General features: G+C 32.6%; 2 protein-coding genes across 2 annotated transcripts in view; one reads left to right on the forward strand and one right to left on the reverse strand.

Moving 5' to 3' along the window:
* Window positions 1–25332, reverse strand: part of LOC139502640 (epidermal growth factor receptor-like) — a 346005-nt gene that overhangs the window by 146841 nt on the left and 173832 nt on the right. The window lies entirely within an intron of this gene.
* The window catches only part of LOC139502638 (prolow-density lipoprotein receptor-related protein 1-like), a 73048-nt gene that overhangs the window by 14587 nt on the left and 33129 nt on the right, over window positions 1–25332 (forward strand). The window contains exons 15-33 of the mRNA XM_071292166.1: window positions 144–422; window positions 4562–4692; window positions 5380–5502; window positions 7614–7841; window positions 9151–9346; window positions 9892–10096; window positions 10907–11099; window positions 11653–11913; window positions 12239–12466; window positions 13651–13803; window positions 14940–15047; window positions 15372–15488; window positions 16240–16365; window positions 17492–17611; window positions 18510–18758; window positions 20149–20268; window positions 21231–21359; window positions 23089–23297; window positions 24114–24705. Of these exons, the coding sequence (XP_071148267.1) occupies window positions 144–422; window positions 4562–4692; window positions 5380–5502; window positions 7614–7841; window positions 9151–9346; window positions 9892–10096; window positions 10907–11099; window positions 11653–11913; window positions 12239–12466; window positions 13651–13803; window positions 14940–15047; window positions 15372–15488; window positions 16240–16365; window positions 17492–17611; window positions 18510–18758; window positions 20149–20268; window positions 21231–21359; window positions 23089–23297; window positions 24114–24705 (3767 nt within the window). The remainder of the gene's footprint in view (window positions 1–143; window positions 423–4561; window positions 4693–5379; window positions 5503–7613; window positions 7842–9150; window positions 9347–9891; window positions 10097–10906; window positions 11100–11652; window positions 11914–12238; window positions 12467–13650; window positions 13804–14939; window positions 15048–15371; window positions 15489–16239; window positions 16366–17491; window positions 17612–18509; window positions 18759–20148; window positions 20269–21230; window positions 21360–23088; window positions 23298–24113; window positions 24706–25332) is intronic.

Here is a 25332-nt window from a genome sequence, read left to right on the forward strand (position 1 = left end):
AAATACACATTTGTTGTTAACTTTACACTGTTTTACACCATTTGACAAATTTTTTCAATACTTCAAGAAGTTTTAACATAAACTCCACAAAATTTTTTGAATGGGTTATTTATTATTATTAAAAAAGTTATTAACAATTTCAGGTATATATACTGGATAAATTATGCTGATCAGAAATATTCAATTAAGCAAGGTCGAATGGATGGCTCGCAGCAAAAGGAGTTGGTGATTACATCAGAAATGGAACCTAAACATTTAACGATAGACTACCATGATAATTGTCTGTATTGGTGGGATGCTGTCAGTACAAGAATCATCAGATACAATATCAATGATGTCAAACTGGATAATTCAAGTTTGCCGAAAGTTGACTCTTGTGTTGGATTAACTGTGTATCAGGAGCATATTTATTGGGCTCAACTGTAAGTACTGTAGGTTGCATTTCTGTAAATAAAGACAATGCAATTTCTCTTTCTCCCTTTACAGCTAAAACTATACCACTATAAAACTATAACGATGAAGTTTCGTTAAAAATTATATTCTAGAATGGAAAGTTGATATGCACTATTTTTGGGGAAAGACGGCTTCAAGCCGTCAATTCCCTAATGGGGTTGGCCAGAGTATCATTCCCTCACTTCAATCATTTTGTTTTGATAGTTTGGAAACCCCCTCAAAATGTCATACTGAAATTGATGACAAGGAGAACAGATTGACTTTAAATACATTGTTTACACATTTCCCTTCTGTTTCTCGTGAAATTATCGCATATTGAGCTTTCCCTTACACTATATACGTTTCTTTTACAGTCCGGAAAAATCAGTATTACCAAATATTCTAAATATATCTAACCTAGGGACGTCATTGTTGGAATGCCACACTACACAGGGATATCCTTTATTCATTATAAAAATCATTCACAGTATTTGAATACTAATTTAAAATCCGTATTTGTTAAAGGTAAACCTAATGATGTTTGCTGTAGTGTAGATGATTCACACACCAACATGCAATGCTTTAATCTGAGGCTATAATCAGATAATTTGTAGGTCAACTTTCCAGACCTGCCAACTATCCCGATTTTCGCGGTATCATCCCGATTTTTATCCCTCAACCCGAATCCCGATATCGGGATCGTAAAACTGGTCAAAATCCCGATTTTCATCAAATATACCCGAAAAAACGATTTTGAAGTTTTTCTGATCAATTTTTAAAAATCTATAATTTTACCTGGGGACATATTAATATGACAAGTTAACGACCCTATGCTAATCAACAGTCACAGCAGGTGTCATAATTAGTGGTTGTATGTAATCAGATTACCTAATGGGTCGTAACAGTCCTCAAAATTAATTTGTATACACAAATTTGGTCAAACCGCGAGGGTCAAACAGCCTTTCAATTTTAATCAATTTATCATACAAGCACAATTTGCAACATTTGCCGTAGTTCCACAATAAAATCATAATTAATTGAAAGATGAGAACTGTAATGAACTCTCAAGAAAACATCGTTTATCTTGAAATCCGTTTAATTTTTGAAACCAGACGTCGTGTGTCTGTTGATTTAAAATTGACGCCATTTTGTAATCTTCTTTACTGTGTTACTGTATAAGCCTCCGCCGGTAAGAGCACCTCTGAATACAAAGAAAGATAACTCAAATTTTATCCATTTTCTCATTGATACTGATAAGACCATATTAAGACTAAATCAAAATCTGTCTTCATCCTTCTAACTTTAGGACATGTAGTCTTTGGAGGGGGAAAGGGGGAAAGGGGGAGGGGGGGTCTCTACCTTAAATACTTTATTTTTAATGCCATTTTTCTATATTTTTCAGTTATTTTGTCAATCTTATAATTTAATAGTACAACAATCATGCAAATAAAAGAAATGAAGGCCTACAAGCTCATCATTAGTATACCAAAAGAAAAAAGAAGAGAACTTATACTATTTTAGGAGTAAAAAACAATGCACACACAAAAGTCGCTAAAATTGTAACCCTTAAAAATCTGGTCGCGCGCTAAATCCCCCATGGAGATTTTCAAAAGTTGGCAGGTCTGACTTTCACGGTAAACAATGTCAATGGGGATACATGAGATTGGGGAGAGAAACGGCAGTTTTCATTGTTTCTGTAAAGTTCTGATTTTAGAATCCTCCAATTCAGGAACACCTCAATTGATGAGTAATTATACACTAAAATCAAAGTTAATGTATCTGAACACTAAAAATGTCACATTAATTATATATATGATAAGTAGTCATCAATTAAAAATAATTTTGCGTACCAACATAATTATTGTAGTGGTCATTTTTTTTTTCTCATTTCTTTTTTAAATATTGCTTTTTGTAGTTTAAAGCTATTTATTCATGAATTTTACAGATATATCAAAATGTGGGATCTGGAAACAAACTTCACACAGCTTATATCAATCATATTTGATTTTATAAGTACATGTATCCCTGTGATGAGAGTTGTAACTGGGAACTTTATCAATGGAAAATTAAAACTGAATAGATTTTTCAGTCCTCACTTTCTTGAGAATACTGTCACAAAAAATTGAGAATGGTCTTAGCCTGCCGTTCAGTTGTACATAATTAAAATTCTAAAATATATTGTAGTAGTTCAAATCAATTGAATTTTAGACTCCCAACTTTAATCAAATGTTTTGATTTAGAAGGTGCAGATCTCATTGGTCCAAATTGTCTCTATGATGAATTCTTGACTAAGGAAATGAAATAACAATAAACAAGAATTAGTTTCATTATTGTCAGCCTTTCTATATGTTCTAGCTGTTCTTTTGCTCATTCTTTGTATGTAGACTATCAAAAGATACCCCCCTAAAAATTGAAACAATGGCCGTCTTTTCCCTCAGAGCTCTTCAGCTCTTTGATTTTGTTCAAAGGTCAAAACATAGGTCTGTGCTGCATATTTTCAACATTTATATGACCAGAACTTCTAAGAGTTTAAACTTATACTAAAATTCTGCACTACCCCTCACTTCACTTTAGGTCTTTCTCAGAATTTCACAGCCTACCATGTGCATTTATACTGGTTACATTCTTATTAAGTTATCTCTCTTTGAGATGAAATATAGAGATTGTATCTCAGAACCTTAAAAAAATATCTAGGAATATTATATATCTCCCCATAAGGGGCGTAGCTTGAGAAACATAAAGATTGTATCTCAGTACCTAAAAAAAATATCTAGGAATATAACATATCTCCCCATAAGGGGCGTAGCTTGAGAAACATAGAGATTGTATCTCAGTACCTAAAAAAATTATCTAGAAATATAACATATCTCCCCATAAGGGGCGTAGCTTGAGAAACATAGAGATTGTATCTCGGAACCTAAAAAAATTATCTAGGAATAATATATATCTCCCCAAAAGGGGCGTAGCTTGAGAAACATAGAGATTGTATCTCGGAACCTAAAAAAAATATCTAGGAATATTATATATCTCCCCATAAGGGGCGTAGCTTGAGAAACATAGAGATTGTATCTCAGTACCTAAAAAAAATATCTAGGAATATAACATGTCTCCCCATAAGGGGCGTAGCTTGAGAAACATAGAGATTGTATCTCGGAACCTAAAAAAAATATCTAGGAATAATATATATCTCCCCAAAAGGGGCATAGCTTGACAAACATAGAGATTGTATCTCGGAACCTAAAAAAATTATCTAGGAATATTATATATCTCCCCAAAAGGGGCGTAGCTTGAGAAACATAGAGAATGTATCTCGGAACCTAAAAAAATTATCTAGGAATATTATATATCTCCCCAAAAGGGGCGTAGCTTGAGAAACATAGAGATTGTATCTGGGAACCTAAAAAAAAAATATCTAGGAATATTATATATCTCCCCAAAAGGGGCGTAGCTTGAGAAACAGCTGTATTTACAAAGTACAACCATTAATGATGGGATACTGTGGATTCATTAACATTCTTTGGATACCAATTTACATGGATATCGTGGGTACTTTGGAACACAAACTTAAATGTACAACAAATTTCAAATTTTCTACAGTCATGAATGCAGACTTTTCCAAAAACCACCATTTATGCGGTATGGGCTTTGCTTTGCTCATTGTTGAAGGCTGTACGGTGACCTATAGTTGTTAATGTCTGTGTCATTTTGGTCTTGTGGATAGTTGTCTCATTGGCAATCATACCACATCTTCTTTTTTATATTTTCCAAAAACCACCATTTGAAATATCCACAAAAATACAAGTTTACCTCAATCAATGAAAATTAATACCCATGAAAAATAAATGAATCCTACGTACTGTCTAAGAATTATAAATATATAGTCAAACATATATAGGCATATTTGATATTAACATCAGATCTATTTTGAGAATGACTCAATAGAAAGGTTTCATATTTGGTCAGCAGATTGATGCTGATGTGTGAGTGCTTTTCAAATCCGTCAGAAGAGACAAATATTCTATTTTTCTCTATTTTGAAAAAAGTGTTATTTTAATTTTTGACTGACATAAAGTAAAAATTAGATTTTCGCAATGATTTACTCTCTTAATAAATAATTGTTTTTTTATAGAGTGAACAAAAATAGTACAATTAAATTTGCTGACAAGCATGATGGAAGTGATGTACAAATACTGCGAGAGAACTTGGGACTACAGATCACAGACATTAAGGCATTTGACAAAAGTCTACAGGGACCTTCAGGTGAGTACACCCTTAAATAGCATGATAAAACGACTTTAAAAATTATATTGATTGATTAGTGTTAAACTTCACTTTCAACACTATTGTGAATTTCATAGCGGTCAGTTTTCATCGTGGAAGAAGCCAGTATGTTTCAGTAGGAAAACTGACTGTCTTAGTCAATTAAGGTTGGAGTCATGAATCAGATTTGAACTTGCAACCTTAGCTTGACTGGCTAATGGTACAGTAGTTCGACTACTATGACCACTCGGCCACCAAGGCCTGTAGAAATAATATGATCAAATCTTAGTAAAAGTTTTAAATGGAATTAAATGTTAACTTTCAGTTTCCAATAGTTAGTGAATGTAATCTTTGCCTTTTGGTGCCTATAAGCGCTTTCTATCTTACTAGATTGTCATATACTGATCTAGAACGTTTTTTTTATTTTGACCTACATGGCATGCTTAAGTGAATTTTCAATATAAAGGCATCTAGGCATCATATAGATACATCTTCCTTTTTTGAACTTTGTAGAATCAAATACTTGTGGTAGTGATTTAAATAGAAGTTTGCAGTCCGTGCTTATAAGGACTACATTGTAAAGTACTGATCTGGAACTTTTTTTTATTTTGACCTATATATCATGCTTGAATGATTTCGTAGTTTTTCAATATAGAAACATCACCTTGTGTTTTTTTAATTTTGTAGAGTCAAATCCTTGTGGTGGTGGTCTGAATGGAAGTTGCCAACAGCTGTGTTTCTATACTGGTGGGAGTATGCCATCATGTGCCTGTTCTTATAGCAAACTGGCAAAAGATGGAACTTGTGAAGGTAAGAAATGTTCACATATATATTGGTGGGAGTATGCCATCATGTGCCTGTTCTTATAGCAAACTGGCAAAAGATGGAACTTGTGAAGGTAAGAAATGTTCACATATATATATTTATTTTTTTCAAATACCAAAAATATCATTAAGTGTTACCATTGTTGGTCTGTACATCTTTGCCTATGAATGCCCAAAATTGGTTTTGGTTATCTAACTTTAGTTTGCCATATCAAAATGTTACGAAACTTATACACAACACTTATTACCACAAAACACAGATCAAGTTCAGATTTGGATTAGGTCATAATTACTGCCCCTTTTATGCCCCCAGGGAAAGGGGGGGGGAGGCCCATCATCTGTGTCCCATGGACACATTCTCCAGTTTTTTAAATAGATTTTTCTTCTTCTTGTAAATAAGAAATAAATAAAGAAATAAGAAATAACCAATATGAATTGATTATCTTCCATTGCACATTGCAAATGCATTATTAATTTATGATGTGGTTTGATGAGACAATGATACAAATATCCACCAGAGACAAAGTATGTTAACAATATACAGGAAAATGCTGTTACAAGCATTGGCGGATCCAGGGGGGCTGTTCTGGGGGTCGGAACCCCCTTTTTTTTGGGGCCGATCAATGCATTAAATGAAGACATATAGCTGGAAACCCCCTTTATCCTAGGTTGGGACCCCCCCCCCCCCCCCCACACACCTTTTTTTTAAATGGCTGGATCCGCCCCTGACAAGTAATAACATTTCTAACTCTATCTGCTTTCACATTTAAAGTTGATCTGTTGACCATAGATTGATTCAAAGTACCGTAAACTACATCTTTTGGTGTTTACGTTAGACTATTTTAAGATAGAATCAAAGCATTCAAATTTGACTTAAGTTGATCTAAAGTGAACAGATCTAGTTTAAATCAATATAAATGTCAGTGTGTGAACGGGTCTAATATGTATTACCTATTGATAAAACATGGATTGTCATACAGACCTTTAAGTATACAAAACAATATGAAAGAAAAAAATATTTAGTATGCAATAAATGAACTCTAGAATCTATTTCCTCTGTTGAAATAATTAATTGTGTACTATTTTCACCAATTTTGAATTATATATTTCCATGCTTTCTCTATGCAAAGCATAGACTTTGTCATAACTTTATATGTGGAGAGTATCAGTAAGTGAGCATTTCTTGCTGTACGTCCAGTTTTGATATAGAACATTTAATGAATGGCTATTATCTATTTTGAATTTATTGAACCATAAAACTAATTTTTGACTCTTCACATTGAATAATCTGTGAAGCGGATTATGTAAAATGTGAAGAGTCAAAAATGAGTTTTATGGTTCAATAAAATCAAAATAAATTATTGCCATTCATTATGAATTAATTTGTATCAAAAATAAGGCTTAAAGAACGTTTTATATTATTTATATTAACAATAACAATGTACACACATGTTGGCGTATGAATACACAACGTCAGAGTGGTCGTGTCGCCATCAAAATTGACAACATTGAAAATAAAACTAATAATTTTAACCAATCAGAAAACAGTAAATACACCAAATTTATTTATTTGAAAATAAAAAACAATAGTGCAAGACTGTAATGGGTAGTCTATATAAAAATGATGTGGTAGGATTGCCAATGAGACAGCTCTTCACTAGAGACCCAATAACACAAAAGTTAACAACTATAAGGTTGTATAAAAACACCCTTTTAGTGGTTCTTATGCCCCACCTACAAGGTATAGGAGCATTATGTTTTCTGGTCTGTGGGTCTGTTCATTTGTCCGTCTGTTCTTTCGTCTGTTCGTCCGTCTGTTTGTTCGTCTGTTCTTCCTCAGTTCGTCCTGCTTCAGGTTAAAGTGTTTGGTCAAGGTAGTTTTTAATGAAGTTAAGTCCAAACTTTTTGAAACTTAGTACACATGTTCCCAATGATATGATCTTTCTAATTTTAATGCCAAATTAGAGTTTTTACCCCAATTTGACGGTCTACTTATCATAGAAAATGATAGTGTGAGTGGGGCATTCGTGTACTAGGGACACATTCTTGTTAACATAAAAATCACTTGCTATTATTTATGCATGATTATTTTTGTAGATCATGATGCCTTTTTGCTGTATTCTAAAGTGACATCTATTGAGAGTACACACATGGATGGTGGTATTCAGAGACCACTGTGGAAGATTGAAAACGAAAATCATATGAAAAATGTTATTGGCATGACTGTTGATGTGGTCAACAAACGTCTATTCTTCAGCGATATTCAGCGTGGAGATATTCAATACGTTTATTTTAATGGCACAGAATTTACTGTTGTAGTCGATTGTAAGTATTGCAAACAAAATTATGTTTTATACAACACCCAAATGTTTCGTAAGTGGTATTAATTTTGAAGATGTTCAATATGTTCATTTTAATGGCACAGAATTTACTGTTGTAATCGATTGTAAGTATTGCGAACAAAATAATGTTTTATACAACACCCAAATGTTTCGTAAGTGGTATTAATTTTGAAGATGTTCAATACGTTCATTTTAATGGCACAGAATTTACTGTTGTAATCGATTGTAAGTATTAAAGACAAAATTATTTTTCATACTAAAAACAAATGTTTCATAAGTGGTATTGAGTTTGGAGATGTTCAACATGTTGATTTTGATAGCACAAAATTGACTAAATATTGATTGTAAGTACTAAAGACAGGTGTATGCTTTATACAACAAGTGACTGTTCTTTGGCAATTTAAGCATAGAGCTATTAAGGAAGTCAAATTGCTGCTCAGTTTCAAAATAAATAGCTTTTCATAACACTAGTATATATTGATAGAGGATTAATTGAGGAATCAAAAAAGCAAAACAAATATAGGGGTCAATGTGCTTGTTTTCGAGATATTAGCAATTGAAATTTTGGCGGCAAAATGTTCTCTCTTGATTTTTCCTAGCTTTATCATTTACCAGTTAAAGTTCTCAAAAACTATTAAAAAATAAATAAGATTTTTTAAGACTTTTACAAATGGCTTATAATTATACATGTAAAAGATTGATAAAAAGAAAAATGGGGGTCCATGGGCAAATTTTTTTAAGGCATTCAAATGGATAAAACCAGAGGATTTCGAAAATCTGACAAAAATTCCAAAACATGACAAGCAAAAATTCTTAAACATGTTGTTTATGATGGCACAAAATTGACTCTAGAAATGACTGTAAGTACTGTAATATACAGGTTAAAGTGGATTCATTTAGTTTTGTTGAGATCAAGTTTTAAAGGATTAAGAACAAAGGAATTTTCATGGATATTTGATTTTCATTGTTTGTCTGAAATCTGCAAGCCGGTAGAAAGATTTCACTTTGTAGAACATTTGAATTCAAGCCTTACCTTTGACCTTGGAATTCATGAATATTGATCTCCTATAAATATCACCGAATTCTACTGTACAATAAAATAATTACTCTTTTTAGTTAAGGAATTTGATAAAAGATTTGTTCAGCAAACCACTTGATTCTTTTGGGGGTAAAAATATGTCACATACTATTCTTTTGTGTATTTTTTTTTTTTTTTTTTTTTTTTTTTTTTTTTTATAAATTTGATCATACTTTATTGATAGTTTGACATACTATTCTTTTGTGTACTTTAGCCGTCGGTTCGGCTGAAGGATTGGCATACATGCATGATGAAGTTAACCCATACTTGTACTACACAAGTTACACAAACTCATCTATTTGTCGTGTACCATTAATTAGCAACGGAACCAAGGCAGGCCCTGTACAGCCTGTTGTACAACTAGGAGCTAGTGATCACCCCAGGGCCATTGTATTGGACGAATGCACAAGGTATGTTTTATAATGGCTCTGTAATGTTGTACCCTGCAAATTATAAAATATTACAGTTTAAATCACTTATTACATTCTTAAAAATTAACATTTAAAGATGAAACATTAGTAAACAAGAAGCTTTATCCAAATAAATAAATAGAATCTCAGGTAAACTTGTCAAAGAAAATGGTAAAACAATTTTGAGAAATTAGTTGGAAATGAATTAAAGGATTTTGACTTGATTATAAGAAAAGAATTTAAATATGAATAAAAATGGGTTAAAAGCAGCCTTATTTTTTGCATGGGAAATGTTAGTTGCTTTTAATATGTAATCAGTTATGCCATCATATTCACCATTAAGTCAGATTTGGTGCTGTGCCCTTCAAAGTTTGCAAACAGTTGTCTAAAATGTAACCAAAATAACTGTTGTATTTTTGAAGATTAAGAAATCACTAGTTTGAAAGATAAATCCAGATTTGTGTGTCTTCATTTTCAGTAAGCAGTTGTGTCACTAAACCTTTTTCTTTTAGTAGTATTGTATTTTAACATTGAATGTATTACAGAAGGATGTTTTGGACAAATTGGAATGACTTGTCGCCAAGAATACAAAGGTCAACAATGGATGGTTGGGATGTGGTATCAATAATAACAGAGGATATCCGAACACCAAACGGTTTGGCCATAGACCACAAAGCACAGCGCCTGTACTGGTCTGATGCAAGATTAGATAAAATTGAGAGATCTGATTTTGATGGAAAAAATCGTGAGGTCAGTTAAAAGGCGGTCATTTAGAAATGTGCATTTACACATGAAATGTTATAGACAAGGTTTTACATGTATACACAATGAATTTTAAAGCTAGATGAGCCTCACTGTCACAGAGATGACATCCAAATTTCTTTTAATGGTTTACTTTTACAAATTGTGACTTGTATGGAGAGATATCTAATTGTCACTCATTCCACATCATTTTATACCTAGGACTATATGCTGTAACATTGCCTTGATAATTCTGCAATTGCTTATTTATTGTATGTTGAAATGAATGTCAGTCTTAGAGGTATTCATTCAAAGCATTCCCTAAAACTTAATAGGGGCCTCATTTCATTTCACACTGCATGGTTTGAAGTGTTTTTAATTTGATGCAAACTGAGAACCTAATATTTTTTGAGGCTTATGTAAAATTGAGAATGGAAATGGGGAGTATGTCAAAGTCACAACAACCCAAACAAATAGCATGTAACAGCTGAAGGCTACCAATGGGTCTTAAACACAGTGAGAGTTGGGCCTCAGCTGGTCCCTAAAATAAAATTGTGTACAAGTTCAGTGATAATGAATGTCATAGTAAACCCTGAAAGATATAAATGAAAAAAAATCAAAAAAATCATACAAGACTAGCAAGGCCAGAGGCTCCTGACCTAGGACAGGCTAGTAAACGTGTGGGTTAAACATGTTGAGTGAGATCTCAACCCTCCCCGTTAACCTCTAGCCAATGAAGAAAAAACAAACACACAGCAATACCCACAGTAAAACTCAGTTTAAGAAAAGTCTGAATATACATGTATTTGTTTATTACAGGTTATAATTACCACACTCCCCCAGCATTCATTTGGTCTGACCATCTATGGAGACTTTATATATTGGACTGACTGGATGTTGCGTGCTGTTGCCAGAGTCAATAAATATGATGGGAACATTCATTCTGTGCTTCGAGACAAGCTAGACAGACAGCCTATGGGACTTGCCGTCTATGCTAAAGATGCCGAAGTTTGTAAGTAAAAAACGGTGAAATCCAAAGATCTTTAATGTTTGTTGCCCCCATGAACATTGGTTGTCAGCAGTAATTTCACTGATTTGGGCATTTTCTTTATATTTTCTGTTGAAAGGATTTGATTAATATTAAAAAATAGTTGACCACAAATAATAATGAATAATAATGAATCCATAGTAACTCAATTACAAATAAGACTTAAAAGCTGAAACAAAAGACTCCTTTATTTTTTCGTGGGTGCCTATTGTGGAAATCTTGGATTTTCGTTGACATATGTTTCTTTAATTGGATTATTAAATTTTCCCCTCCAAATATCTTTTATTAATTTACCTGAATTAACAAGAATCACTTACTAGTTAATTATAGGAGTTCTTCGTACTAACTTGCTAAAATTTGCATTCCAAAAACTATCACATTGACAGTACTAATTTTACTGCACCAGATGTACATTTCAATAATTAATGTCTTTTTTGATTAATGCTCAAGGCCAAAATATTTGTAAATCAATAATTTTATTTAAACTTTGAAGAGCTAAATCATTTGTTTCTTACAGGTTCACAAAATCCATGTTATGAGAATGCTTTTGGATGTTCTGATCTATGTCATGTGAAAGAAAATGGACAAGCACACTGTACCTGTAATGATGATAAACATGTTAAGTTGCCTGATGGGAAGACTTGTGTATCTAAAGACGCCAGATGTTCAAAGACAGATTTTGTGTGCCACGACAAACAAAAGTGTATACCCAAGAGTGCGCTATGTGACAATGTTACCAATTGTTTAGATGGTAGTGATGAATTTCCAACTGTCTGCAGTAAGTTCATCTATATTTTTCTCTGTAAAGGTTTTTCTAAATAATTGGTGTGCTCAGTGGGTGTCAAAGGGTGAGGGGATGTAGAGGGTGTATGTCCCCCCTTTTTGATTGGCAAATTTTTATTTATTTTACATTTCTCATGATAAATATGAATTTTAGAATAAAATCATCCAACAATGCGTTCACCTTGCAAATTTCATCAGTAATTTCTTAATTTACTGTATAAAACTTTTGTTTCAAATAAATGCTTAAAAGTATTGATGAAACTGCCTTTACAATCCTCTACTGATATATTGAGTTATCATTTTGATTTTTATGATCCCAGGAAAAATGCAATGTCCACCAGGAACATTCAAATGTGACAATGACAAATGTTTGGGACTCAAGCTTAGATGCAATGGTATCAATGAATGTGGTGATTATTCTGACGAGTACAACTGTACATGTGACACCGAGACAGAGTTCATGTGCAACGATAGAGCGTGTATTCAAAAGTCATTTGTCTGCGACAGAGATAAAGATTGCAGCGATCACTCAGATGAAATTAATTGTAGTAAGTTTATCTTCCTTTATCAGAGGGGGTATTTAAAAGTGTTCCCTTTGTCCATCCATACGTTCCAAAATTGGTTTTTGTTCTTTAACTTTACTCTTACTTTAGTTTGCCTCAATCAAATTTTATGAAACTTATACACAATGCTTATTAACACAAAATACAGATCAACTTGGGGGTGTCAGTTTTACTGTTCTAGAGTTATGCCCCTTTACAACTGAAAAAAATTGCTGAATGTTTCTTTTTCGTTATTTAACTTAAGTTTGCCTCAACCAAATGTTATAAAACTTATACATAAACCTATACCATAAAACAAAGATCAAGTTCTAATTTGGGTGGCATTTCTTTTACCTTTCTGAGTTATACCCCTTTATAAAGTTATATAACGTTATATGCAAATGGTGGCATCATCTGTATCCCATGGACACATTCAATATTTATTTTCCTTTCATTTGCTCATTTATCTCGTTTGCTAAATTATGTGCCATCTTAGATAAATGTATGGAATGCAAAAAAAAAAAAAAAAATTATCTCCCTTAGATATGATCACTTAAAAGAAAATTTGGTCTTCAAGACAGTATTTGATTTTACATGCATGTGACACATTGATTATTTTTGACACATGCAAACAGCTATTTTATACACAATTTATATTCTTACTGACTGAAAACAAAGAGAAAACTTGACTGTAAAAAAACAAATAAGTATCTAAACATCTTATTTGTATGTTTTTTCCTGCTTATGGTTAATGGTTTTCTCCTAACACTCTACCTCCCACCAATCAAAACTGGCCACCCTGATTTAGTCATTATTTCATGCCTTTCTGTCATATAACTTTACTCAGTATTTGGAGTACAAAATTGGCGATTGAAATAGCAAATCCAGTATTTTGATTGGTTGATTTTTGAATTTGGTGTATATTAAGGAGGTAGACCTAGGTTAAGGGAAATAACTCTTAAAATCATCAGTACGTTTGTGTCAACCATTTTCATAAATATATTCTAAGCTTCTAGGTTACATAGATTATTTCCAATCTGTTTCAGGTAAATGATTAAAAAACATTGATGAAACTTGACTTTAACAAACACATAACTGATTTAAAGAGTTGTCTCCATGAACAAAGGTCTACCACCTTAAACACCAATAATCAATCAATCATATTTCTATGTTTATTTCTTTGATTTCAGATTTAACATGTGACATTGATTCATTCGGTGACACAAAGGAGACTGTGGTACCATGTAATACAACATCTCAGTGTATATTACATAGTTGGATCTGTGACGGTACTATTGACTGTTGGGACAGCAATGACGAGAAAAACTGTCCTGCAAGTGAAGGTAGGTATACTTAAAGGTTTTATAGGGAATAACTGGCCTAGTTACAGTGAAAGTATGTACATAATGGTTTAACGAAGGAAAAATGTCTTAGTAAAAGTAAAAGTATGTATACATAATGGTTTAACGAAGGAAAAATGTCTTAGTAAAAGTAAAAGTATGTATACATAATGGTTTAACGAAGGAAAAATGTCTTAGTAAAAGTAAAAGTATGTATACATAATGGTTTGATGGGGGAAAGCTGTCTTAGTAAAGGTAAAAGTGCATATGTATAATGGTTTGATAAAAACTGTTTTTTTTAATGCAAAACTAGGTGTATATATTAGAAATGGGAAGATAAGCTCAAAATATTTTAGGTAAATATGATTTATTACAGTATGATATTCAATATATATACCCTACTTAACATATTTTTCACCATTTTGAATTAAAACTTTTGTATTGGGTCTTGTTCTTACAAAATTAGTTACCGCTACATTGCTTTTAATGCTCAAATACGAGGCCGGATTGACTACAACGAGGGATTTAACCAAGATGATCCCAAGTTACACTGGACAACACCACACACATTGCCACTAATAATGCCATCTTCAGAAGCAGTAACAACAGCACTATCGATCTTGGAACCGCCAGATACATCATACCATACTTGATGCAAGGGGAAAGCAAAACGGTCAACAGAACTGTAAATGTACAATAGGTAGAAGTTAGTCTGCAATATCCTTTGGATAGTCCGACTATAAAACCGAAATGAACTTGAAGAGACCTGAATTGAGCTACCTTTGGAACTGTCAACAAATTTTTTTGGCTACCATTTGCAGGGACATGTGTTGCAACAGCATGTGTTACCAGTTGTGACTTCTAGCAATGAAGCAGCCTGTTAGAACTAAGAAATGAATACTGTAAACTCAGAAACTAATGCGAGGCTTTTATTATTGCAAAAAATGCGACAGAGATGTAAACGCAATAATTTAAACTTGTATTTTGAAATATTTTATATGGATTAAACAAGATTTTTCTCTAAACAGTAAAAATTAAAATTGCATTTATGTCTAAAATGACAAAATCGCAATAATAAATGCACGCAATAATTTCTGAATTTACATGTACAGTAGTAAATTGAATTTTTTATATTGTAGATTGTCCTGCTGGTAAATTCCGTTGTGACAGCGGCAGTTGTATACCAAATAGTTGGATGTGTGACACAGACAATGATTGTGGGGATAACTCAGATGAGAAAGATTGTAGTAAGTTATCTCCCTTGTTTAAGTGATCTTTATAGTTATTTAGGTAGATTCACTGTAAACTGCCATCTGGGATTGTACAAAATCAGTTCATAATAGGTCTTGGCCTAAATCTGCAAATTTTGAGACAAATTTACAATTTATATGTAAGACTATTTATTAGTACATGTATAAAGAAAAATAAGTAATTTGTTGCTTTATTAGTCCAAAATTTTTAAACAAAAACCAAATAATTTTTTTAGAATCAATTTTTCAACTTAAACATTTAAGGGGAGATAAATCCTTGTAGTGCTTAAAAAGAATTTTTTAATTTATCTCTTATTTCAGATGTAACCTGTGGTCGTGAATTCTTTGCCTGTAAAGACGGAACATGCCTACCTAAATCTTGGGAATGTGACGGACATCCAGATTGTCCAGATAAAAGTGATGAAACTAATGGATGTCGTGAGTTATCTTCTCTTTGTTGTTCATTTTTCCTATTTTATGCAAGACCGTTATGTGTAGTCCAGGTTGTTATAAAACCCCCCTGATCATCATAACTCACAATCACTATTTATACAAACATTGTGTTGGATAAGAATAAAATGCATTTGACCATCCCAAGCTATTTAAATGTTATAGTCCTTATGCAAACATGGAAGGAATCCAAGAAAGTCTTTTAAGATCTAATTGGGTAATGCTTTGACTCCCTCAAACTTAAGATTTAGATAAGTAGAAAACTCTTCATGCAGTTCTGTCAAAGCACTTGTAATGTCATGTATATTAATTTCACTTTTTGTGATTTTTTTTCAGTTTAAAAACTTCTTTTTTTCAGATTTTGCACTAATAGATTAATTGAAAATGTGGTCTTATCTTAGTACTGTAAATTCAGAAATTATTTCAATGTTACTATAAAGGCGAAAAATTATACTTCATTATAATAAAACTTGCATTCATTATTTCAGTAGTCAATTTCCTGCATAAAACGTATGCACTCGCATTAATTAGATTACATTTTTGCCATAGATCAAGGATTCACGTTAATTAATTAATGCATGCATTAATTATAAGATATACATTACCTAACTAATGAAACATGTTTCTTCAATCTAACATCCCTATGTGATGTTCTGTTCATATTGAAAATGATGTTGTCTACCAGTCATTTTTCCGGTGTGAGGTTGAAAAATGAAAATATTAATCATTTCTTTTTCAGTTACACCAAACAGAACATGTAAAACAGATGAATTCAGATGCCACAATGGTCGTTGTATATCTCGATCATGGACGTGTGATGGAGACTCTGACTGTCCAGACGGCGAGGATGAGAAAGCAAATTGTTGTAAGTTTATTGGAAAGTAGAGTTATCTCCCTTAATGGTTTTTCTTCTATCCTGCTGGCAATGTAGAGAATTGTGTGGGTTAATCTAAAACATGAGTTACCTTTCTTATACAATTTATGACAAAGCTAATTGTTGTAAGTTGACTTGACACTAGAGTTATCTCCCTTGATGGTTTTTCTTCTATCCTGCTGGCAATGTAGAGAATTGTGTGGGTTAATCTAAAACATGAGTTACCTTTCTTATACAATTTATGACAAAGCTAATTGTTGTAAGTTGACTTGACACTAAAGTTATCTCCCTTAATGGTTTTTCTTTTATCCTGCTGGCAATGTAGAGAATTTATGTGGGTTAATCTGAAATATCAGTTAGCTTTCCTATACAATGGATGACAGAGCTAAATGTTAAAGTGGAAAGTACAGTTATCTCCCTTAATGTGTAACTCTAAAATATGAGTTAGCTCCCCTATTACCTGTTACATTCTGTATATTCCACCTTTTCCAGATGAACCACTTCAGTTGGTAAATAGTCTTGAAGTGTAGAAAAATACACATTCTTTGCTTTTCTTTGGTTTGTATTTCATGACATCTTAAAGGCTTGAATAAAGACTTGATTATATTCATATATTTCTACTTTCTAAAAATTTGAAATTTTATAGACCTTTTAATGAAATATCAGCCTCAGACCTTTTACATTGAAATAAATATAAATACAGATAAAAATCATTTTTTCTGAATAATTAATAAAAAAATTTAATTAATTATTTAAATTTTGATTTAAACATTTAATGGTAACTTTTTCAAACTTTTAAACCAGAAAGTTTATCTGAGGAAAATAAGAAAGAATATATTGGTGATAAAGTTGGTTTTTTATTTGAGAAAGCCTTATTCATGCTATTTAAAAAAAAATAGATGGCCATTAGATGGAGTTCTCAATTCTTGTATTATAAATAATGTCTCTGATATATGTTCCATTTACATTTGATTTTTAGAAGCATGTTTGGTAGTCATAAGATTTTCAGAGAACTCCTGATAAATTTTCTGTTCTAATTTTCAATCCACATTATGGTAAACAAGTGTGTTTTATTATGTTAAGTTTCATATCAATTCTGTTTTTTTTTAAATTTCAGCCTCTGTTTCTTGTGAAGCTAAGGAATTCCGCTGTAACAACAACAATTGTATAAGGGATATATTTTTCTGTGACCATGACGATGACTGCGGAGACAGTAGTGATGAACCAGCATCTTGTCGTAAGTAGTTTTTATCCAATCAGATTTGTTGATATGAAAATAAGAAGGTTTGTGATTGCCAATGAGACAACTTTCCACCATAGTGGAAATCACATGGATGTAAGTAACTATAAGTTACTGTGCAACAATGAACCAAACCTCTGCAGTATATATAGTATAGTCAGCTATATAAGTCCTTAAAGATGTACTTAGGTGAGGTTAGGTGAAAATTAATAAATTCAGAAGTTAAAATTAATATTATAAGCTGTTAGAGCATCAATTAAGGATAAGAATAAGCTAACAATATTGATAGGTCATGGACCTCCTTTTCGAGATATTTGAGATTTAAAAAATGGCGGGAAAAGGCTGACTCGGACTTTTACCTAATATTTGCATTGGTATTATTAGGTCTCAAAACAAAAGAAAGAAAATTAAAAATCTTCTAAAATTTTGGTAAATGACCTTTCATGAGCTATTAAGTCTTATATGAAAAAATAAATGGGTGTTATTGGGCAAAATATTTTACATTGTATTGTATGGAAAAACACCAAGGAGTCCGAACATTTGACACAAATTCCAAAACCTCACCTAAGTACATCCTTAAACATACCAAAATGTGAAATAATATAAAACAAGCAATCAGTGGCCTGATAAATTAAAAATCAATTAACTAAATACAAAATATGACAGACATGAAACAATGAAGGTTATTTCCCTATAACTGTAAAAAAAAAAAGGTTATAAGACTCAACTTTTTCATGTATACTGGGTTTTTTTTAGTTGTTGAAAAATTATAGATTAACCTGTTTAGACATTTTGGTAGAAACAAATTCTGTGTCCATGACAATGACTGTGGAGACAATATTTTGATAAAAGATGAAGTACACAACAAATTTTAATGAATACACATTTATTTCAGCGTATAATAAGTGTAACACAACTGATGTATTTGATTGTGGAGACAACACATGCATTGACAAGAAACTGCGTTGTAATGGCTACCCTGATTGTTCAAACCGTGAGGACGAGGAGAATTGTCCGACATTCGAACCAAACAAGTGTGAGAATGGAACATTCCTCTGTAAGAATGGCGACTGTATCCATGATGATCTTGTTTGTAATGGGAACAATGACTGTGGTGACTCATCAGATGAATCAGAACAATGTTGTAAGTATATAGCTTTTATGGATGAATTTTTACTAGGAAGCTTGGGGCAAGTTGAGAGGATGCTCTATGCTTCTTATGTATAGAAAATTCAAGGGTCCGGAAACGGTCATATATGCCAGTCTTGACCTAAACTGAAAGTATTTTGTCCTAAATGAAATATTGGGATTTAGGACAAATTTTATTTTTTTACAGAAATAATTTCGGTCATTCAATGTCATATCGTTGAGATCGAGTTTCTTACATTGTCTAAATCGCCATTTTGAACTTATTTTTTGTTTGTTATCCTTTTCCTGTAATAAAACTGCCACTCCAGTAAAGTGTTATAATCCTGAGGGCCCTCCTATAACTATAGTAATGCCAGCGGGGAAATATTGGCTAATGATCGCTTACTGTCTTTACCTGTGTTTTTAATTAAATTTTCTATTGATCACAAGTTCAGAACTAATATTTTAAAGAAATTAAAAGTTCATAAAAACTGTGCATTATTTAATTATTTTTCTCAGCTTAGGCAATTGTCAATTCTGATTTAAAATTAAATTAAAATTAAATTAATTTTTCATTAGAACAAAGTTATCCCAAAATAACCGAAATTAGGTGCAAAAATTTCCAGATCCTTGGTATAGATTTTATGGATTATAGATGAATTTTTACGAGGAAGCTCTTAGCAGGCTGAGAGGATGCCCTGAGCTTTATATATATAGCTTTTGTGGATTGTAAATGAATTTTAATGAAGAAGCTCTGAGCAGGCTGGGAGGATGCTCTGAGCTTTTTGTTTTTATTTTTAATGGATTATAGATGAATTTTTATGAGGAAGCTCGGAGCAGGCTGAGAGAATGCTCAGAGCTTTTCTAAATATATAGATTTTATGGATTATAGATGATTTTTACGAGGAAGACCAGAGCTCGCTGAGAGGATGCTCTGAGCTTTTTATGTAGGCTCTTCTCAGCAGTTTTATATAGTACAAATGTAGTTCAAATTTGCTTTAAATAATGGAAGATCCAGAAATATTTTTTTCAGCGTAAAAAATCTTTCTATTTTTAAAAGAAAGTTATATGTCCTGTGTAAAGCATATGTTTATAGAATGAGAGGTCTTTGACTTTGAAATTTTTTGTTTTAATATTCCTAGTTAGTATTTTTGTACTGGTTTAACTTGTTTTAAGTATATTTGTCCAGTGCAACCTGCTTAATCAGCATCTGAGTATTCCAACATCCTGCTTCAATAAACACATTTTCATGGTCCCAAAATATGCCTTTTCTTGCAGCGAAAACCTGAGTATTCCAACACCCTGCTTAATCCAACATTTTTTTCTGGTCCCCCAGTGTGTCAGATTAGGCAGATTGCACTGTAATTTTCACATTTTAATATATGTGTTTTATCTTTATTTTTTAGATGTCAATGAATGTCAGTTTCCACATCCTGTCTGCAGTCATAAATGTGTAGACACTAAGATAGGGTACCAGTGTACATGTCCTCCTGGTTACATACTGAAAGATCACCATATATGTGAAGGTTTGTGTGGTTTATTTCATACATTGGTAACAGTTTTGACAAAGTACTACAGTGTAACCTGTCTTATCCAACACCTTAGTATTCCAACATCCTGCTTCAACCAAAACATTTTTATGGTCCCAAAGAAAAAACCTATCCTTGCAGACAAAACTGTGTATTCTGACACCCTGCTTTATCCATCATTTTATTCTGTCCCCCCTCCAGTGTGTGGGATAACCCAGGTTACACTGTAGTGCATGTAGTAGTATGCAAGAAGGATCATTTATTTATATTGTTGATACATTATATTGGGAAGCAAGATTGAATTATAAACACTGCAAAATTGAACATAAAATCATAGCTCTTCTATCTGCAGGAAATGCATTACAGATAATGTCATAAAAGTTTCACACAGGAAAAAAACTCGCAGAAAAGCAGTGTTTTGTTTGCAAGACTAATTCCATATACAGTATTGAATATATGTTTTTGAAAGAAAGAAAAGTTGAACTCAAATCATGAAGGGCTTTTTGTAATGATTTTTTGGCTAGGGTTATATGAAATTTTTTTCAAAACCACAAAATCAGGTATCTTTGAAAAAACAGTTGCATGTTCTTCAATTTAGACAATTGGTACTAACAAAAAAATAAATAACTAAGCAGTATTTGAGTAGATAAATATTGATTAGAAAAAAACTCTTAACTAAAATTAATTTGGTTCGTTTTAGTTTTATAAAGTTTTGACAAAATATTTTCTTTGACCCTTTGACAAAAATATAAAAATTTCAAAAAAGTTGAAACACGCACTTTATCAGAAAAATGTCATTGGACAGTACATATAGCAATTTGACGAACATTAATTTTAATCATTGAGAAGCTTAATATTTTCTTACAATAGAATGTGATTAAAACGTTCAGCTGATTTTACAGAGTTATCTCCCTGTTGTGTTATAAACCACCTTCAGAATTTCTTATTCTTTCTTACAGATATAGATGAATGCAGGAAGGAATACCCATGCTCACATTTCTGTGTGAACGAGGAAGGATCTTACAGATGTTACTGTGCTGATGGCTATGCATTAGAACCTGATAAACGAACATGCAAAATTCTGAACAGTAAGTTTAACATTTATACTGGGCAGACAAAATTGAAATCTTCATGCTTGACAACAGGCCCATCAGCCCACGATTCTAAAATTTTTATCCAGTTTTAAAAATTTATATGTTTTGGAAACCAATAAACAAACATGTATATATGTTATGATAGTATGATACTAAACCCCTAACGGGAAGGATTGTGCCTGATGTTCATATGATGAAATCATAATCTTTCAGTCAGTTTAATTGAAGTCTGGAGCTGGCATGTCAGTTAACTGCTAGTAGTCTGTTGTTATTTATGTATTATTGTCATTTTGTTTATTTTCTTTGGTTACATCTTCTGACATCAGACTCGGACTTCCCTTGAACTGAATTTTAATGTGCGTATTGTTATGCGTTTACTTTTCTACATTGGCTAGAGGTATAGGGGGAGGGTTGAGATCTCACAAACATGTGTAACCCCGCCGTATTTTTGCGCCTGTCCCAAGTCAGGAGCCTCTGGCCTTTGTTAGTCTTGTATTATTTTTAATTTTAGTTTCTTGTGTACAATTTGGAAATTAGTATGGCGTTCATTATCACTGAACTAGTATATATTTGTTTAGGGGCCAGCTGAAGGACGCCTCCGGGTGCGGGAATTTCTCGCTACATTGAAGACCTGTTGGTGACCTTCTGCTGTTGTTGTTTTTTTGGTCGGGTTGTTGTTCTCTGACACATTCCCCATTTCCATTCTCAATTTTAATCAAGACATGTACAGTGAAGCATGTCCAAAACTAGGTATTGGTTGTTTTCCTCTTTTAACAAAACAATTTTGTTTCGGGTTGTTTTCTCTTTGGCATATTCCCCATTTCCATTCTCAATTTTATGTAAAATTCTAAACAGTAAGTTTAACATCATACTGGGCAGTATAAATTGAAGTCTTCAGACTTTGCCAATGGCCTACCAGCCCAAGTTTGTATAGTTTGTTCTTGGTCAGTTTTAATTTTTACTACATATTTCATGCATTATTAAGATAAATAAAGATTGGCATATGAAAGCTCATATGTGTGGGGAAAACAATGATTTGATGTTTTTGTGCTATTAGAACTCTGCGGGCTTTACCATACTGAAATTTGGTATCAAGCTATTACTTTTAATTCATTGTTAGTCATGGTATATTCTAATGCAACAACGTTTGTAACGTTAATTTTGATTGGATAACGTCACTTTCTTACATGGCATCAATTGACAATTGATGCTATGGGACGTACGCGCAAGCGCAGACCACATATGACAGATTATAAATACATGTTTTAACGTTGTTTTCTGTCAGTTTCATTAGAATGGAGATAACAATATTGTATTTTAAGCTCCGACGGCATCAATTTGGGATTTGATGGTCGCAAATACCCATTTACTGTCTCTGCTAATGCGTCGCCAGTAAACTTAATTTGCGACCATCAAATCCCCAATTGATGCCGTCGGAGCTTAAACTACAATACAGTTATCTCCTAATTGATTTTCATTGATTTCATGTGTATTGGTGAATCCACAAATTTCAATGTTTGACAAAGTAGAAATTTTCTATAGTTTAGTATGCAGACTGGCAAAACAATGAAATGATATTAAATGTTCTGACACAAAAACACAAGTTTTCCTTAATCCACGAATAATTGTACCCATTAAAATAAATTTATCCACAGTATTACACATAATGCTCTTGCATGATCATATATTCATATTATAATCATCTGTCTGTATTTATTTTCAGATGAAAATCGGCCATTTTTGATAGTTGCCAACAGAAACCAGATTTTAAACATGTCTTTTAGTGGCAGTTATCAGAAAATAATTGTAAGTGACACGGAGAATGCTGTAGCTGTTGATTATGATTTTAGAAGCAAAACAATTTACTGGACAGATATTACCAGTAAGAACAGCTGGATACGAAGACTGGACTTGAGCAGTGATGATAATGAGGTAGGAATATATTCCATGGTCCATGTTCTCTCCGTTTTGAAGCTGAAAGTTTTTAGTTAGTTTTTCCTAGTAGATGGTTGTTCTCTATATTAAGTTTGACTCAACCAAACGAGAAAGTTATTCACAATGCTCATTATCACAAGACACTGATTAAATTTTAGTTTTTCAAGTGGAATGACTTTCACTTTTCTTGAGTTATGTCCCTTTATATTTTTTCTGAATTTGCTGTACATTTACATTCAGTGTCTTTTATTCATATATTCATGAATTAGAACACATGGAATTTTTGTCATTTGATATTAAAGCCATACTAATTTAGAAAATGTGTATCCATAAGATAAAGGTACAGTTAAATAGGCTATGTTTCAAATTCTTGTAAAATTTTGCATTCAACTTTGACTTATTGAACTTATTTATATGGAAAAATATGCATTTAATATCTCTTTTATTTGTTGGTGAATTTTTTCATAATAGGTGAAAATTTGTTAAAAAAAAATATAATTTGGTGAAAAAATGTTCTTAGATTCAAATCTCCAAAAACCACAAAAACATAGATTTTTTTAAAAGAATTGATATGTTGTTGAGGTATATTCTAAAGAACCTTTAACATGGTAATGGAGTGATAACCAGGAAAAAGAAAATGGAAACAGAAAATGTGTCAAAAGAGACAACAACTGATCCAAAGAGCAAAAGATTGCCCCAGTCTACCAATGGGTCTTCAATGCAGAGAAAACAATCACATACCCAGAGATATATTGTAGGTTGAATCTTCTACATAGGTAATAAAAAGATATTGATGTAATATTTATCTTTCAGATTGAAACATTGCATGATGCAAGACATGTGAAGAATCCAGATGGTCTGGCTGTAGACTGGGTAGGACAAAACTTGTTCTGGTGCGACAAGACTGCTGATACAATAGAAGTCTCTCGTCTAGACGGCAGCTATCGTAAAATCCTGATAGAAGATGGACTACAAGAACCACGAGGTCTGGAGGTGCACCCACTAAGGGGATACTTATTCTACACAGATTGGGGAGACCAGCCACACATATCTAGAGCACACATGGACGGAACCCATATTGAACGAATTATAACTCAGAACCTGGCATGGCCGAATGGATTAACGATAGATTACGTGACAGAGAAAATATTCTGGTCCGATGCAAGTTTGGACTATATTAGTATGGCAGATCTCGATGGCAGTAACCAGTTTGTAGTGATCAATAAAAACTTGCCGCATACCTTTGCTCTAACGACATTCATGGACTACATATTTTGGACCGATTGGGAATCTAAGAGTATTAACAGGGCTCACAAATTTTCTGGAGAAAATCGTACAACGATTGTTAAAACATCACACAGACCTATGGATATACAGGTCTATCATAAAATGAGACAGACAGAAGGTAATAATAAGGGCTGTTCTATAATTGACTCTATGATGGGGGTAAGTGTTGGGGAGGGGAGTCAGAAGGCACTGCTATTGAAAATTGATGTGTGGTTATTTAGGAAAGATAGGCAGAATTAGTTATAGGGAATAATCAATTATAAGTTATGCAAGGTGGGGTAAAAAGAAAAGATATTGTTATCATGTCAGTACAGAAGAACTGACTATTGACTAAATCATCATGTAAAAGTATTCTTGAGTAACGAAAGATTTAAGAAAATTAATGAAAGACTGAATAAAAGAAATATAATGTGTCTGTTCGTTAGGCCAACATTAAAAATATCTTTGTTTCCCCTCACCCGACTGAGGTTGTTAGGGTATGGGTAGGTAGGTAGGCAAATTATTTTATTTTATTCCTTGATATGGTTTTCTATCTTGAATTTGTATAAAATTCAACAGGTAAGGCTCAAGTCAAGAAAAGTTGGGTATTCCCTGTATTCTAATTCAGTGTACACCCTAGTTTTCTGGTGTTAAAAAAAACCCAGTATACACAGGGACCTCCTCATTTTCCTATTCATTTAATGTAATGAAATCTACAAAAGCACACATTCTACTTGTGATAACAATGCTTACTGATAGCAAGTGA

Source organism: Mytilus edulis, chromosome 14 (genome assembly GCF_963676685.1).
Source record: "Mytilus edulis chromosome 14, xbMytEdul2.2, whole genome shotgun sequence".
Lineage (NCBI taxonomy): Eukaryota > Metazoa > Mollusca > Bivalvia > Mytilida > Mytilidae > Mytilus > Mytilus edulis.